Raw genomic sequence first — 17,051 nt, forward strand, 5'->3', positions numbered from 1 at the left:
AGCATATTGTCATGTTGTCATGACGGCATAGAATAACACACTGTCAAAGCCATGACTTCAAAACGTTAACTCTCTATTGGGTGAAGTGGCTTCCAAAGTATGATAGCGGTGAGCAGTCGGCGATCCTCAAAATCTGATCTGCAGGTCAACCGCGTCAGCTTTTATACATGACTCGTTGAAGGTTCCAGCATAATCACTGGTGCCCCCACGTGCCTTCCAGAAAGTACTACACAATGCGTGTCATCTTGTTTAGACAGGGTGCGGTGACAACAGACAACAAATAGAACCAGCGATAACATTCAAGGGACTTCAAATACCGAAAGGTGCGTCTAGCGCTGAGCGATAACATTTAACATCTGTTAGCCGGTGAAACCCGGTAACCAGTAAAAGATAAACAATTACATATGTCAATATTTTAGTGTGCTCATCCCAAATATGAATTTTATGTTCATATAGGGTTTCAATTGACTCACAATTCTTTCTAAATTAAATGCAGTTCTTTTTTTACAGACATCAAGGAGTTCAGTTAGATCGCTTCTTTTCTGGTTCTTGCCTTCCTATCACAAAAGTATGAATTTTTGAAATTCATATTTGCGAAACAATAAAATGGCATTTGTTGTACTTTTGTAAATTTACAATATTCCGGGTTGATGTTTCATAGCCTTATTGCAATGACCGAACATTCATCTTTTAAAGAAGATAAGCAAAGTCAAAATTGTATGTGGGAAAGCTGAGAAAAGCTTGTCACAAGATTGCAGGGTGACAAAAAAATGTACATTACGAAAATTGCAAAAAAAAAATTCAATGCAGTAGACTCCCACTTAGATGAACTCGAAGGAACCGTGAAAATCAGTTCATCTCATCTGAAGCTCATCACAACAGGAGAGATCTACAGAACTCAAGACCTGCTACTCCTGGTGCACCCAAATATCCACAACACGAACAGCATTAAAATCAAAAGGCAGATTTAAAAAGAGACATTTATTGGAGTTGCATGATACAAGTGTTGCGTTATGCACTCTTACTTAATTAAGCTATTGAGTAATTGTTGCTTCCTGTGCAGTGCAAATCTTAGTGCTTTCCCAAAAGCTAAAATTTCACATTACTCGAAATATCTTCATTGGACTCATGTTTAAAAAAAAATATGCATTAAAACATTCAGGGCATTATTAGTGCGTCATATTTGAAGCTGGTTCTTGTGGCTCCTGGGCAGTGTCCTCGCCAAAATTGTCAAATTGCAGATGCACCTTGTGGGGTCTTAGTGTAACAGGAGACCGACCACCGCGGCCACTTGCGGGTTCGAGTTTAGCGAGCCACAAGGCCGCGTTAGCTGTCGCCTCCAGCACCACTGCGCGCGAGCTCACGCCGCAAGGGGCTACCGAGCGACTCACGCAAGAACACAGTATTGACCTGAGTTAACGGAAACCATTTATTGTCTCCGGCAGCACTGCACAAACACCCAAGCGACGGGGAGCCAAAGGGCACCAAGGGCGAAAATACAGAAACGGGCACCCATAGCGCATCGCTGCAAGAGCACAGGCTCAAGCTGGGACACGGCGCTAGGATAAGTCCCGGCGGCTATGCTACTTGCTCTGGCGATAACCAAGGGGCCAACTCACGAGAGCTCGGGCAATCTCCTTCGGCAAGTGCGGCTCAGCGTGGTACGACCTCGCGCGAGCACTAGGCACCGCTCTTCGGCTTAGCTTCAGGAAAGGATCAGCACAAAGTACGCGCTCCCCGCACGGGCAAAGGCACCGTGCTTGAGCTCAAGTCCTAGTCACAAAGGTGTTGGCAGACATGAGGGAAGCATGTACGTACCCTGCGCTGGTCCCAGAGATAAGAGAGCCACGCTCAGCAACTTGCAGCCGAACGCGGCCGCGTAGTCACGTCAGCGCCTCGCCCCCACAGCAAACCACCGCGAGTGGAGCGCCACCGCTGAAACCGGTTGGGAGTGGGCGGGGATAGGCAGGGAGCGGCAGACAGGTGAAGTCCGCGCAATGGCGTCGGCGCATTCCTCAATCCCCACAACCTCACGGACTTCCTCGATTATTGTTTCTATGGTGTCAGCCCTGCAGGTTTCTATGTCATTGTTGACGCTGGTGCAGCTGTTTATGTCCACACAAATAACATTTACTTCTCGTGTATCTAGCAGAGTTGCCTCCTATCAGAGTGGCAGGTGTCGGTAGTGGCTGTAGGTTTTCAGCTTAACCAATCAAATGTTCAATCCAAAAATTCGGCTTAATTAACTGGATTCATCCTAATGGGAGTCTACTGTATATTCAAGCCTTGTAACAGATATGAAAGTAACGGATTTTGTTTTTGCAAGCCAATACTTTTGAATGCACTGAGATATTACCTTTGTCGCATTTCAGTTGTTACCAGTGTATTGCTGTCTGCAAAAATTACATGCTGTCTTTTGATGTTGATCACAAATCGGCTGACTACAATGCAAGTAGCCACTGATGCCAGCCAGCCCGGGGACAAGATGTACATGCATTTCATCTTACTTTTTGCTGGGCTAAAAGTTCATGAATATTTTTTCTCTAGAGGTAAATGGCAAAAGTATCACTATTTCTCTTCTTTTACAGGATCAGAGTTGCGCTGTGCATAGTGCTCAAAGTCTAAACAATGGGGGAGCTGCAAGCATAACTCCAGAGAATCGTCCGGTACCACCCCCAATTGAAGAGGAACCACTCCCTGTCATCTTGGGTTCAGAATCCTGGCATGCCTCTGTACCATCAGTAAGGACTAATTTTCTTGGCTTTGAAGACATGAAATAATCTCGAATAGCATACTTTTTTCTTGCATGATTATTTGCATGACAAAATACTGGTGCGCATTTGAACCTCATTATAATGATGAGATGTATAAAATAATGAGTATAATAAACAAAACAAAGTTCCCCTTGGAAGTCTTGTAGGAATCTGCAAAGAAAAATGTATAACAAGTTTTTCTGTTGACATTTTTTTTTTTGCACAATTTTCTTTTTTACATTATAATTGTGCGGTATAATTTTCATGAAGTGTGCTTCATTTCAAAGTTATGATGCTATGCTTTGAAAAGTACTCTAAACCTTTGCAGTGGTAAAAACCAAAGCAGCTCCTCAACAATACACTGTTCCTTCGAACTTCATCTCAAAAGATGCTTAACACATAGGTTCAAGTAAAATAATGCTCAAATGTGTTCATTTCATGTATCTCGTCGACGGAATGTGTTGGCTACAAATTTGTATGCAAAATATTTCTTGTGAAACAGCTAGCTCAAATGGTGCTGCAGGATTATTCACTGGCTCAAATAACCAAATTGATCACAGCTTGTTGCCTTCTTTGTGTTATGCTGTCAAACCTCGTCATAACAAACATCTGACACGAAAATGCCTTCATTATATCCAATATTCGTTATAAGCATATGCGGAAAATGTTTTTTCATATTTAGAACATACCCACTTAAAACATACTAACACTTTAAATATAGTGACGAATCCCCAACCCAGTCGCCATAGAGCCCAAATGTATTGTCTTGACCGCCTTAGCTCGGGGAAAACTCCGATGCTGCCTACAGTAAAACCCCGGTGATACGATCCCGGCTGGTATGAATTTCGGTGCAATACGAATTTGTAACATTTCCCGGCCGAAATACATTGCTCACAATACGAAAAAAATCGACTGTTCCGAAAGCGTTGCCACTCCGCTGCGGATCATACGAACGCGTGATCAACAGCAGCGGCGGCTGAGCCAGCAGAGCGACCAGCACAGACGCGTGGCTGTGCAAAAACGCCCAGTAAATCGAACGCGAAAGCATTTGCGACGGTTAATTCGAACATACCATGCACCGACAATGCTCTCAGCAGTGCGCCAAATCACGGGGCGGCGATTCCGACTGGCATTGCTCCGGCACCGCCATAAACGCTTAGGAGAGACACCTCAATGCTGCACGCGAACAGAAAAAATTAAGAAAGCAAAAAAAGAACGCGGCGCAAATTTTACCCTCTCTCAAATGGCAAGGTCGCCGTTTCTGCGTTGCGCCGTGTACGGGCCGACGTCTCAGCCACGCGGGGAAAATGGCAGTGAACCCTTCTCCTTTATGCTTCCTCTATTTTCTAGTCACGTGTTGACCTTGCACGCTGTGGCTGTGGCGCAGAGGGAAGCAGCGGCGGTGTCTCAGTCCGGCCGACAAAACTGCCCACGCCGGCAAACGCCCGCTTCCCGATAACGGCAGAAAATGAAACTTCAGGGAGCTGACGCCGGGCCAGCTGGAGCGGCGGCGCGGGCATGCACGGTGACAGTCGAAGGGGAGGGAGCTATGAGGGAGTTGAGAGGGAGGGCGAGAGGAGTCACCTAAGCCACTGCCACCGAAGCGGCGGAGTTGCCGCAGCCAAATCCACTTCCCTGCTGCCCTCCTCCCTCACCTTCCACAGTCTCTGCACCCTGAAGTTTCGCGTTCTGCTGTTATCGGGAAGCCAGCGTTGGCCGGTGTGGGCAGTTTCGAGGCCCTCGCTCGATATTTCACGACTCGCACCGTTCGTGCATCGTGCTATGGTGCACGAATAATTCAAAAGTATGTCCTTCTTTTAATTCGAACAAATTTTCGGGCCCCTTCGGGTTAGAATTATCGAGATTCGACTGTATACCGCTTACAGTGCAGCCGCGTGAGACGAAATACCGGTTATAATGCGGCTTCCGTGGGAAAATCTCGCCGACAAGGCCGGTAGCGAGCACGCTTCTCAACGAGGTGCGCCCACCGATGAAAGAAGAGATCAACGAAGGCGATGCGAAGGAGGAGCATGAGACGTGGAGCACGAGTCCAAGGGCGATAACATCGTCGCCGCGCGCCATATGTGCGAGTGAAAGCGCGCGGGCGACGCGCGCCTTCGCGGAGAGCGAACGCACAGCAGAGAGCAAACGCGACTTCTGTCGCGCGAAAGGCCGTGAGGGTATAGAAGGGAGGGAGGGAGGGACACTGTGTTGTGGCACCAAATGCGTATCTTGCAACCGGGCGCAAGGGTAACTGGCGACGCAATCTCCCACGCGAAAGGAGCAAAGCGGGAAGGCGGGGAGGGGGGGGGGGGCTTCTACTGTGCCAACAAATGCGTTCTTGTACTTTGTGCCTGTGCCGTGGTGTTGGTGTTGTCGCGCGCACCGTATCTTGAAAGCGATCTCCACACGGCTCTGACCTTTGTATGTGCTGTGCTTACGCCGCTCAATTTCCGTTGAAGCGATAGACCACATGAACTTCCGCTCGCTGCGGCGGCCGCGCTTCCCCACGAAGCACAAAAGGAAAAGCACAAAAGCAACAAAAGTGCCACCCCTTCAAACTGCTCTGCGGCCTCCGTGCTGTCCGGCGCCGCCTCCGCGCCTCCGTACCAGAAGAGAAAGGGAGAAAGCGCGTGGCTACGCGCTGTTCTTTCGCGGCTGTCGGTGGGGTGGCGTTTATTCGTATCAACCGACGTGGGTCGAAAATCGATTCGTAACAACCGTTCTCTAGCATGTTGCAAAGTAATGGGGCTCGACCGGGACCACAGAAAAATTCGTATCATCTGGAAATTTGTATTAGCTGTGATTGTATCATCGAGATTCCACTGTATATAGGTACCAATGAATCTCCCAGGTCCTTGTACACCGCATTGACAGCTATCGCCGCCAACCCTATTGCGATAAACATCTTCACCTGTCTGTTTCACATCGCATGGGGTGTAGTGCTGTTGGAAGCCTGCTGCAAGCTTTTAATTGGCAATAACCCAAAAGCACCACAAACTGCGCAAAATGAGCCTCATGTTTTGCTCTGGCAGCATTCTACACATCGTATTCCGGCATCGCCCACCAGCTCAATTTCGTTTTTATTTCCCGCCCCGCCTTAAAATACTGGGCAATAGGAAAATGACAACATGCATCTCGGGTTAATTGGGCCACACCAGCTAGATGCGCATCAGCGTCTCGTACCGCAGCAATTCGCTGGGCACGTCAAAACATCCTTTCCCGCCAAAATTTCCTGCTCGAAGAAGCTGCTGACCCAAGCCGAACTCGAGGAGCAGAAACATAAGCTTGCCTGAAGCTGCAAGAACAACATGCGTCTCTAGCCATTCGGGCCTACCAGCTTGGCACACAACGGCATCTCGTGCTGCAACAATTCGCGCAACACTTCACATTATGTAGACATCAAATACAGTTGAGTCTGTCAAATTTTTTAGTGACTTTGGATTGCATGTTTTCCTGGTTAGTATTTTTTTCGTGCATATTTTCCCTTTTTCTTTTTCTTCTCTCTTCTTCTTTCCAGAACGTAAAAATGAGGTTCTGCTGTATATGAATTGCTAGTAGGGGTGTGTAACTACCCGAATATGTGAATACGAATCGAATAGCAGTGGTGGTTCAACTGTGCCAATTGTGGCCAGTCAAGTACCATTTGCACCAACTTCGAGAGAGTGCGTTATTTGCGCTTGCTTACAAGGCGATAGAATGTTTTCAGTACGGGTGTGAGTACTCAAACGTACAAATATAAATCGAGCGAACATTCAAATAAACCGATTCGCAAATCAATTGCAGTCAACATCTGAAAAATTGGGGAGTCCAAAAAAAATTAATGCATGCCTTTTGCTGTGCCCAAGGGCTCAAATCACCGCAGGCACGTCTGAAATAGCTCTGAAGGCCTGCCAGTGCACTGAAGTGTATCGGTGCTTGTACTGTGATAGGAGACGGCAGGTGCACGCGTGTATAATTAACTCTTTTCCTACCATGGGGAAAAAGCGTTTTTTGTATGTTACGGCAATGTTTTTTTTTTTTTTTTTCTGAAGGAACTACTGCACTCAATATTTAATGTAATACATAAACAGAAAGCAAAATGAATGCACTTTTCAAGCATAAAAGTTTTATTAACGAGATATATGTCATAAAAAAGATCGAAATTGTTAAAATCAAGATTGTGCGATAAAATTGAACAAAGTTTGTAAAGACGCGCTTGGTATCTACTAAGAAAGAAATGTTACGAAAATGATGAGATATACAAAATGTATTGCCGTCTATTCGACACTATCTCACTATTTTTCATTTAGCGGGTGTTCCGCTACAAAAATTTAACTCAAGCACTTGGATGTTCCGGGCTGGTTTGCGTTGTCGCTTTCAGACTCAAAGTCCGACGAAAAGTCAGCATTCTCGATGACTCGCTGCTATTCAATGTATCGATAAGATCAGCCGCAGAGGCAGCGGAATCGCGATATCTGCAATCTCTCGACGCACGCGCGCCGTTTCCGGAGCCAGACAGTTTTGTGTTGTGCTTTGACAATCGCGAAACTTCGGAGCGTGTTTAAAAATCCGCCTGGCGGGAAAAAAGCGAACTGCTTAGAAAACAAGAATATAGTTTCGCCTCTTTCATGTCCGATGGCGCAGTGTGTCCGTGAGCTGCGCGGAAGGTCTTGAAAGCGGCGTTTCAAACCATAGATAGCGGGTGGCCATGTTTTCGTTCTCCTTTGACGATCATGAAACTTCGGAGCGCGTTTAAAGATCACTGCCTCGCGGGAAAAAAGCGAACTGCTTAGAAAACTAAAATATAGTGCTCCTCCTTCACGTCCGATAGCGCAGTATGTCCATGAGTGGCGCGGAAGGTCTCAAAAGCGGCGGTTCAAACCATCGATAGAGGGCTAACGATGCCCAATGGGCGCGGTACGGAAAGAGTTAAGGAATACATACCATATCCCATAACCATTGCCCATTTCCGCTCTTGCTATGCTTCACCGTGTAACATTTCTGCGGTGAGGCGAAGCTGACTTTCGGAAGCCGGCATCATGCAACACGTCGTGTCTTCAGAGTCGGCGTCATTGTTAACAGTGGCGAATTGTTTCGATGAAAGACACTGCACCGAACAGAAAGAAGCATGGTAGAGAACGTTGAAGTAGCTAGGCTTAGCGGTGCTGCGGTGGTGGCTACGGCTGCCAGCGGATCTGCATGCGAGAGTGGCAGTTTGAGGCGGCGAGGTAATCAAAATGGCGGCGGTGGTGGCTTCAATGAATGCCGTTTCGGACCTGCAGTCATGGCTAAGAATCCGGAAAATCAGACGGTGAAGGTTTTTGCGTCCGAAATTTCAGACCTTCTTATACATTGACTCTATGTCATACGTGGTGGTGCCACGAAGGCGTCCGAATTATTGAGCATGTCCTAAAAATTGAGCGTCCAGAAAGTCGGTCGTTGACTGTATTTGCTATTCCATTTTTGGAATATTGGGTGAAACACCAGGCCTTGCAAGCAGCCCTTCCACAGCACTCAGTCTGCGTCAGTACAAGGTTCGTCCAGGTCGACAGCGCCGATGGAAACAATTCTTATACACATCGCTGACAGAGGAAAGGGTGAAGGAAGCAGCACATTGAAAGCATGATATCGTATGTGCGAAGATAAGACAGATTAACCACCGGAAGGGTCGCAGATCGTATCAGATACATGTGTTAATACACGCAGGTTAACACATTCACACACGCAGTTCGGAACTGTCTGTTAACTGCTGGTCTAGTGGACGTGAATGGTGCTTGAAAGGCCAGCAAACACAACTACGCGCGATTTCGTCACTGATCCCCTATTATCCACTCATATGAACATATTAGCGCAAGCTTTCCACGACTGCTTGCAGCCCAACTGTAAATTTCCATTAAGGGCATACTGCCTTGGCCTTTAGGCCTAATCGGTTGGGTCATTTGGGTGTCGGTGACTAAAGTTATGGTTTGGTACCAAATTGGCTCACATCTATTCACAGAGGCTGCATGACACTCAGAAAGCCAACAACCGTCTTGCAACGAAAGTGATGCATGGGGTGGTACCAGCATTGTTCACGACCGTCATCGCCGTCTTTGCAACAAGCCGCGTGGTGGCATCTCATTCCGAACGGCATTCATAGACACACATCAGTCTCTTGCCGTAGCTTCAAACTCCGTTATTGAGCGCAATACATATTTTCTGTATTGCAGTGAAACATATCATAGAACATCTGTTATCTTGAATTCTTATAAAACATTAGCAGACACTTTTTGTCTTATGCCTAATGGCCCAAATTGTTCTAGAGCATTTTTTTTTTTTTTTGTCTATCTTACACCTGGCCACATAGCTTTGGTCTTGCTAGAATTAAAAAATGTTATGTGCTTGTTTAAATTTTTTTACCTACGCAAATAAAAGCGATTGCAACATAACGTGTGTGGTAAATCGTCCCTGGCTTAATTGGCTGCTGTTCACTGTTGGCCCCGTGTTTTCCTTTATTGTTAAGCAGCATTTCTGATTCTGCAGTAATAACAAGCTACAGCAAATGGTTACACATTACTGCTGTAGTGTTCCAAAAAGGCCAATTTTTCGGCTCTAGAACTGCTCCAAAAGGCTGGTGTGGCTGCTCCTAAACTGCTCCAGAACTACTATTCCTACTGCAAAAATCTAAACTGGCTGGAGCACTGCTGGAATAGTCAACATTCGAATAAATCAATTTGCAAATTGATTATCTACTATTCGGTTTATGGAATTATTTGGTATATTCTGTGAAAGACTCAGCCATGGTCAGTGACATGACGCGTGTAGCCTTTCTACGGCGCACAGTATCTGTAGGTACAATGTTCGCTGTTGAATTTGTCCAGGAAAAGTCACAGTAATCACAGTTTTGTAACGGATTGTTACGTGGTGCGAGTCACACAATCTTGCCAACACCCGTCGTAGTGGCACAGTGGCTATGGCATTCTGCTACTGACCACGAGGTCGCGGGCGCGATTCTCGGCTGCAGTGGCCACATTTCAGTGAGTGCGACATGCAAAAATGCGCGTGTATTTAGATTAAGGTGCATGTTAAAGAATTACAAGTGGTCATAATTCGGAGCCCTCCACTAGTGCAGCTCTCACAGCCCCAGTGTTGCTTTGGGACTTGTAAACCCCATGAATAAATCAATCAAGCCTATCTTGAATGCCACACCAGTGGTTGTGCCAGCCTATCCAGTCGTGGAGCTTGAGACCAATATAACATTGCCTTATTTATCTTTTTCTTGCTATATATTATGCAAGTTATGATAAAATGGAGTGTAATGAACTTTAATTTTTGTAAGTTTTAACAAAACACCTTTATTATTTTCTTAGCACTATACTACTGTGCAGAGCAGCTTAGGCAGACCGGGACAGTTAAGGGGAGACCCTGCTTTTGGGAGCTGAAAATTGGCTCAGATATCTTTATGCGTCCCATTTCTCCAGATTGGTGTAGAGCATTTATTCTTGCTTGATTGGATCCCTGTATCATCCTTGATTGATTTAGCCTCTGTTGTAATCATCATAAACTGGCTGTGGAATGTTTTTACTGATTTTCTCAAAACAGCATTTCTGGTGGCGCCACCGTTTTGGAGTAAAGATATCTCTGGTTCTACTTATCCTATCAAAATAATTATTTGTTTGTCAGAAAGGTAGACAAATAGAGATTGCAGTGGGCATATAATATAAACAAGTAATATGACAGAAATATTAAAGAAGTAATAATTTGTCCTGGGGGGTTTTAATATGAGTCCAGATTTTAAAAAGTTTGACATGCTGTAACTTTGGTTTCAATCAGTCTAGAGCATTCATACTTGTATCACTGCATACTTCGATTACTCAACATAATTTTTATATGTCGACATATATTACACCATATATAGTTTAGTAACTAGCCCACCTCCAAGTATGTTATGAATTTCTTAAATTTCTAGAAATATATTCATTATGTAAGAAAATTCAATGTATATCTTAAGTTAGCAGATGGAAATACATAAACCCCCCAAGTTTCATCAAAATCGACTCAGAAATAAGAAAACCTTTTATTTATTTTAGTAAAAGCATTAGATTTTTTTGGCATCTTGGATAACATTCCAGAGAAGGCATGCTTTCACCACTGAAAAAGCTTTTGCTTTCTTGCATGTAAGCTGTAGAAAATTGCAGTATTTGTTTCTGCGTGCATTACTTTTTTTTCATACATTATATATACAGGGTGTTTCAGCGAACACTTTCAAAAATTCTTAAAGGTTGCCTGTGGCAGATAGCACAATTCTAGTTCATGAGCTGGTCTACTCAAAGAGGCGGACATTACATGCACAAAAAATTGAAATGCATAATTGACTAATTAACAAAAATTCATAAATTAAGTTTTGAACTAATTACCTGATGGCCCATATTGCAATTTACAAATTGAAGCCGTGGAGTTCGCAAGGCGATTACACTTGGAACGAATTCTCGGGATGACACCAGTTTCGAGATATTAATTCCTGAACATTGCGGAGAAATGCATTGGCGTTCCAGTTACTTCTGTGCTTCAGTGCATAAAGTGACGTTTTGTTAAGGAAGTAACTAGAACGCCAATGCATTTCTCCGCAATGTTCGGGAATTAATATCTCGAAACTGGTGTCATCCCGAGAATTGTTCCAAGTGATCGCCTTGCGAACTCCACGGCTACTATTTGTAAATTGCAATATGGTCCATCAGGTAATTAGTTAAAAATTTAGCTAGTGATTTTGGTTAATTATTTGATTATGCATTTCAATTTCTTGTGCATGTAATGTCCGCCTCTTCGAGTAGACCAGCTTATGAACTAGAATTGTGCTATCTGCCACAGGCAACCTTTAAGAATTTTTGAAAGTGTTCTCTGAAACACCCTGTATATTATTTGCTATCTATGCTGAAAGCTGTGTATCTTTGTTCTGAAACAAAGGAATGGGTACCTATCATCACAAGGGACATCCAGAGGCAACGACGCCAGGCCGCACAACCTCCATTCAGCGATGCGTACTTCTGTGGAATGCCTTCAAAGCGAAGAAAGGTAGGCCTCAAATATGACCTTTTCTGTGCTTAAGTTGTTTTGATTTCATTCATTGGGCACATATGCCTACCTATCTACTGCAAAGTACCATCGTGTTTATGCTGGGCCACGTATGCACTGGCCTTGCCTCTTCTTTCTTTTCCCTCTTTGTTAAAAAAAGTGTCATAGTAGCATTCATAGGTTAAAAAAACAATATGCTTCAAATTGTTGCCTTTCAGTCCACTAGGTATTACACTACTGGTGTCTCTTGCAAAAGTGGTGGTGTGGTGAAACTCAAACCCAGCATGTTGCTTCATAAGACTTTTCTGAATTTAGTGTGGGATAGCTGCTGATTGTTTTCCTATTTGTTGCAAAAACTGCATCATGGATGTTATTTCATTTGGTGAATGTTTCTCGGTATCACATCCTGTATTAATGGTCATCGTACTTCTCAGTAGAAATAACAAAATATTAGCCTGATTATTTAGAGTTGTCATGATTTGAGCTTTGTTCGTATTGACTGCATCTTAACATCAATAAGGTGAAGTTGGCAGTGGAAATAAACAACCCTTAACCCATTGGTTGTAAGGCTGCCTCAGGGAACAAAAATTTTGCTTAAACCAGGTTGTACATGAGCGTGACATTCTGTATGTCAGTACAGCCAAATGGCCTTCATGAAAGGACGCACAGAACCACAGATAGCCTACAACAGTGACACGCTGTGGTGGCTCAATGGCTATGGCATTATTATGCTGCTGAGCACAAGGTTGTAGGTTCGATTCCTAGCTCTGGCAGCCGCATTCCAATGTGGGTTGAATGCAAAAATGATTTGAGTGACATGCTTAAGTGCACGTTAAAGAGCCCTGGGTGGTCAATATTAATTTGGAGCCCTGCAATATGGCGTCCCTCCTAACACACATACTGGGAAGTTTGGTATGTTAAATTACATAGTTGAATAAGCTTTTAATGGGTGGCAGGAAATATGCGTTCCACCATTAGCTCCTAGCTGCTGATTTCTTGGAAACATTTGTCCTACCACAGGACAGTGTTGCCGTTTAGCGGAAACTGTGAAAAACAGAAAAAAGGAAAAATCATTCGCGTCATCTGCTGTACTCTACTAGGAGCTTTGCACTGGCCACTTCCTTGACACAGCTCGTAAGTTGGAGTGGTATATCACAATTGAAACTTGCCTTACTTTGAGTGGTGCTTTGGCGACTCATAAATGTGCATAAAATGCTTCAAGTAGTCAGCGAATTATCAAAAGAAGTGGTTTATATTGCTACTCACTCTACGACACTCTACAATGTTGCCCTGGCGCTAGTATTTGGTAATTCTTTGTACTCATCTTCATTGCAAACAAGCACCATGTGCCAATCGGCATCAGGTTTATTGGAGTGGGTATGCACCTGCTGCAAACAAGCAACGTAGAATGTGCTGAAACTTGAGCATGATGCAGCAGAGGAACACTGCACACTTTTCTGACCTGTGATATGCCTGCGATGTTGTAAAGTACTGCGAAAAGTATAAAATTACATTTATTTATTATTTCCAGAGTAAGTTTTTAATTCGAGGAACACATCTCAGGCTGTACCATTCATTTCATAGCTGAAATTTTAATACATTTTCAGTATGCTTCCCACTGAAATATATCCTGTAAGCCATTCAAGGATTTTCATATTTTGGAAATTTTAAAAGCATTTTCTTTTAAAATGTCGCTAAACAATGTGTCCATATTCCCCACAAAAAGTTTCCTTTTCGAAAAAGGCTTGTGAGATCGAAAGAGAGTAAAGGTGTGTTTTTATGCATGTTTGTTATAGAGGAGCAAAATGTGATTGAGGATGTGTCAATCTGCCTTTTTCACGGCGTAATGGCGCACGCGCCCTGTCCTAGCGGATTAGTCACTGAACATTTTGGAAGGGCCATGCCCATCTCAAGGAAAAGTCCCACAGAAAAAAAAAAAAAAAAACGCTCAGACGCACATTGCTGCAAAAATTTGTGCCGTGTGCCACGTTGCAACTCCACTGGTAGTTCTGTGTCAGTGGGGTGCCGATAATGTGCATAACGTAAGACTGCAACTCAGCTTTAAAACAGAAAGCAGCCAAGGCTTCGTCCGGGCTGCCTGTGAGCCACGTAGTTGCCGCCTTTCATTGATGGCCAGGAAATATATCGAAAAACCCCTGCGGGGGTCACACTTGGGCGCCACTTTAGTACATCATGTTGCTGACGAAGTCTTCTTGCAGCGTCGCCCTTAATTGTTGGTGGTGACTTGACTTACGTATTCATTTAAGGCGTGCTAACTCTGGGTTGATACGAGACCGACAAGACGCTGACACCACCGATTGGCCGACTATTCAGGATGGTGGGTCGATGAGACCATTTTATCAAACCAGGCTGACAACAATGCAACCGCCGAACACGAGTTGTAGTGAGTCGGGCTTTTCTGTCGACAGCACCTATAAAATCAACGTGCTCACCATCGTTCGACCGAACTCGCGCGATCGGCCTTTGAACCGACAACGTGATAGCGCCATTGCTTCTGTATATAATTAATCGTGCGGAAAATCGGTTAAAACATGCCTATGAAGTTGAAAAGCACAAGCTTCAGCCCTCTCAAGCCGTGCCCATGAAGCTTGAGCCAATGTTGATCCTGTTCAACGAAAGTTAGACCTGGTCCCGTCAAATGTGCGCACCCGCTACCAGCGTACCTGAACTGAAAAGTAAGCAGTTATGACGAAGGAAACTGCGTTTATAGTTCAGTTCTGGGCTTAGTGATTTGAAATCAACTACTCTTCACTTCGTACTGCCTGTACACAATATGCAGCAAGCGGCGACACAGCGCTGTGCCAACATCTGTTTGTCACTGTGCCCAATCGCTGCCAGTTGCATTCGCTACAAAGCTGGCTGGGTCTGTACGTGTTGTTATGCTGACGCACATCCAATTTCAGAGATGCACTGTTTATCTCTGCGTCAAACGGCAAACAAGAGACGGTGCATTCGGTACAGCAGCTGTTGGAGCTGGGAGTGTCGTGGTCTATACGAGTTCGACGTCAAACTGCGGGTCTTGCCTACACAGCCGCTGCTACCAGTTGTTGGTTTTGAGGACGGACTTGAAGGCAGGAACATGTTCTCATTGAGAACGAAGAGTACAGGGTTTATTTACACTATTTACATCACGAGTATGAGAACGAGACGGTACGTCTCATCAGTCTAGCTTGACTCGGTCGGAGCACCCCACATCGAAGCACTGGCTACATCTCAGGGCAGATGGGAGAGCACTCGGCAGATGGGAGAGCACTCTCGATGGCCCCCAAAGTCTCCCTTAAAACCCCTCTGTCCAAGCTGCGGTCCCACCATCCTCCAATCGGAGCGTCGAAAGTCACCGATGGTCTGCGTAGAGGGCGAGGGTGCGCATAATCCCCCGGCGCCTTCGTTGCCCGACCACATTCGGAGAAGTGCCCTCGGGCACACACTTCTCACTTCCCCACATAAAGGAGGGGACACTCGTGGACAGGTGGCTTCGCACCTGACTTGAACTGACGCCTCTGTTCCTGGAATGGGCCAGCTGGTCTGTCGAGCAGCCGTGAGAACGCGTCTACTTTTCCAAGAGTCTCCTCTTCCCATAGTGTCAAGACACGTACTCTTTGTAAGGTGTAGAGACATGGTGGCACCGCTGATCTTTTCCCGGCGGGACGGCTTTTCAGCCTCCCGCTGGTCGCCGAACGTAACAGCTCCTCCGCGGCCCGGAAAATCTCTACCGGCCAGCGCTGACAACCGCTGGTCAGGAAGAGAGTGGCTGGTGACCAAGAAGATGGCTTGGCATTCTGCAACAACTGCAAACTCGGAATGCCTCCAACCATCTCACAACAACCGGCATGGAAGAGTCGATCCCGGCAACACAGTACCACTCAGCGTGCAAACGCCCGGAATCAGCTGTTTAATTCACCAGGCCTCATACCAAAATTTCAATGAGTGACTCAACTGGGGATTGCAAATTTCGACCCCAAAATTTTGTGCCGCCAAAGCGAGCGCTCACGTTCCTTTGAGTTCAACGAAACCCGACTGTCGCGCTGCACGAGAGCAAAGGCATACGTAGAGCTGAACCAGAGGCTCTATAAACAACCAACGCTTCAGCATAACTTCCGCAGCCTATCTTCACGAACAGCCTGTTCATACCCTTATCACAGTGGACTACTTATCGCACCTACTGGCGCCACTGCACAGCCTCGTGAACTCTAAGGATACATAATCAAAATCGCGCCAATTTTGAGCTCCCTAATCACAACGCATACTTGCGTCTCACGCAGACGTTTTCTTTCCCTATTGTCTTTGCAGGACACGCCTTGAAAGAACAAAACCTAACTGGGCGTAACTTACGCACTCACAAAAATTTTAGAAGGAAACGCGTCTGCCAACAACTGCTTCCACGCACGATTACTGGAAAACACAGAACACTGCCGCCCCGAACACACACGAGCGAACCAGTCGTAAATATTCTGTTTCCTTCCGTCCACACAGGACCCGTGCTAATGGAACGCACGTTTCTCAGTGCAAATTATGCACTCACTGAAAACACCACGCGCACCTACTGAGAACGCGTCTACTTTTCCAAGAGTCTCCTCTTCCCATAGTGTCAAGACACGTACTCTTTGTAAGGTGTAGAGACATGGTGGCACCGCTGATCTTTTCCCGGCGGGACGGCTTTTCAGCCTCCCGCTGGTCGCCGAACGTAACAGCTCCTCCGCGGCCCGGAAAATCTCTACCGGCCAGCGCTGACAACCGCTGGTCAGGAAAATTATAGAAAAATTTACAATTTTAACTATGGTTAACTGATACCCGCGCGCGCTACAATGGGCTTTCAACAGATGACCTTGACGCTTCAGGTCACTAACAAAAAAAAAAAACTTAAACAAAAACAAAGCCTAACTACTCATTAATGAACACTTCGCGAAACTAAAGCTTTACTGAAATCAAATCTTTCAAACCTCGGAGCTTTTCAAAAGAAAACAAACAAAGCTCAAAACTTACTTATTGAAAGAAACTCTAATGCCAAATCGCGAAACTTTTAAATGCTGAAAAATAAACAAAACAAAGCGTTTGTTTCTGCGGAACCTTTACTTTTTTTTTTTTCAGCTCGTTCCGATTGCTTACGACGGACTCCTAATTTTGAGCCGCACTCGAGGTGGTCGCGCCCTGAAAGCTTTTCTGGCCATCCAGGAACAACAAAAGGCCTGACATTCCGTCAACTCTTTCGAGACTTCACAGTCCCCTGCCAATTTCTGTCCTGGC

General features: G+C 45.3%; 1 protein-coding gene across 2 annotated transcripts in view; it reads left to right on the forward strand.

The window, feature by feature from the left end:
* The window catches only part of LOC119436427 (large proline-rich protein BAG6-like), a 214,342-nt gene that overhangs the window by 185,668 nt on the left and 11,623 nt on the right, over positions 1-17,051 (forward strand). For both annotated transcript variants that reach the window (XM_037703272.2, XM_037703275.2), the window contains 2 exons: positions 2,589-2,741; positions 11,679-11,786. In XM_037703272.2, the coding sequence (XP_037559200.1) occupies positions 2,589-2,741; positions 11,679-11,786 (261 nt within the window). The remainder of the gene's footprint in view (positions 1-2,588; positions 2,742-11,678; positions 11,787-17,051) is intronic.

Source organism: Dermacentor silvarum, chromosome 1 (assembly GCF_013339745.2).
Source record: "Dermacentor silvarum isolate Dsil-2018 chromosome 1, BIME_Dsil_1.4, whole genome shotgun sequence".
NCBI classification, from domain to species: Eukaryota; Metazoa; Arthropoda; class Arachnida; order Ixodida; family Ixodidae; genus Dermacentor; species Dermacentor silvarum.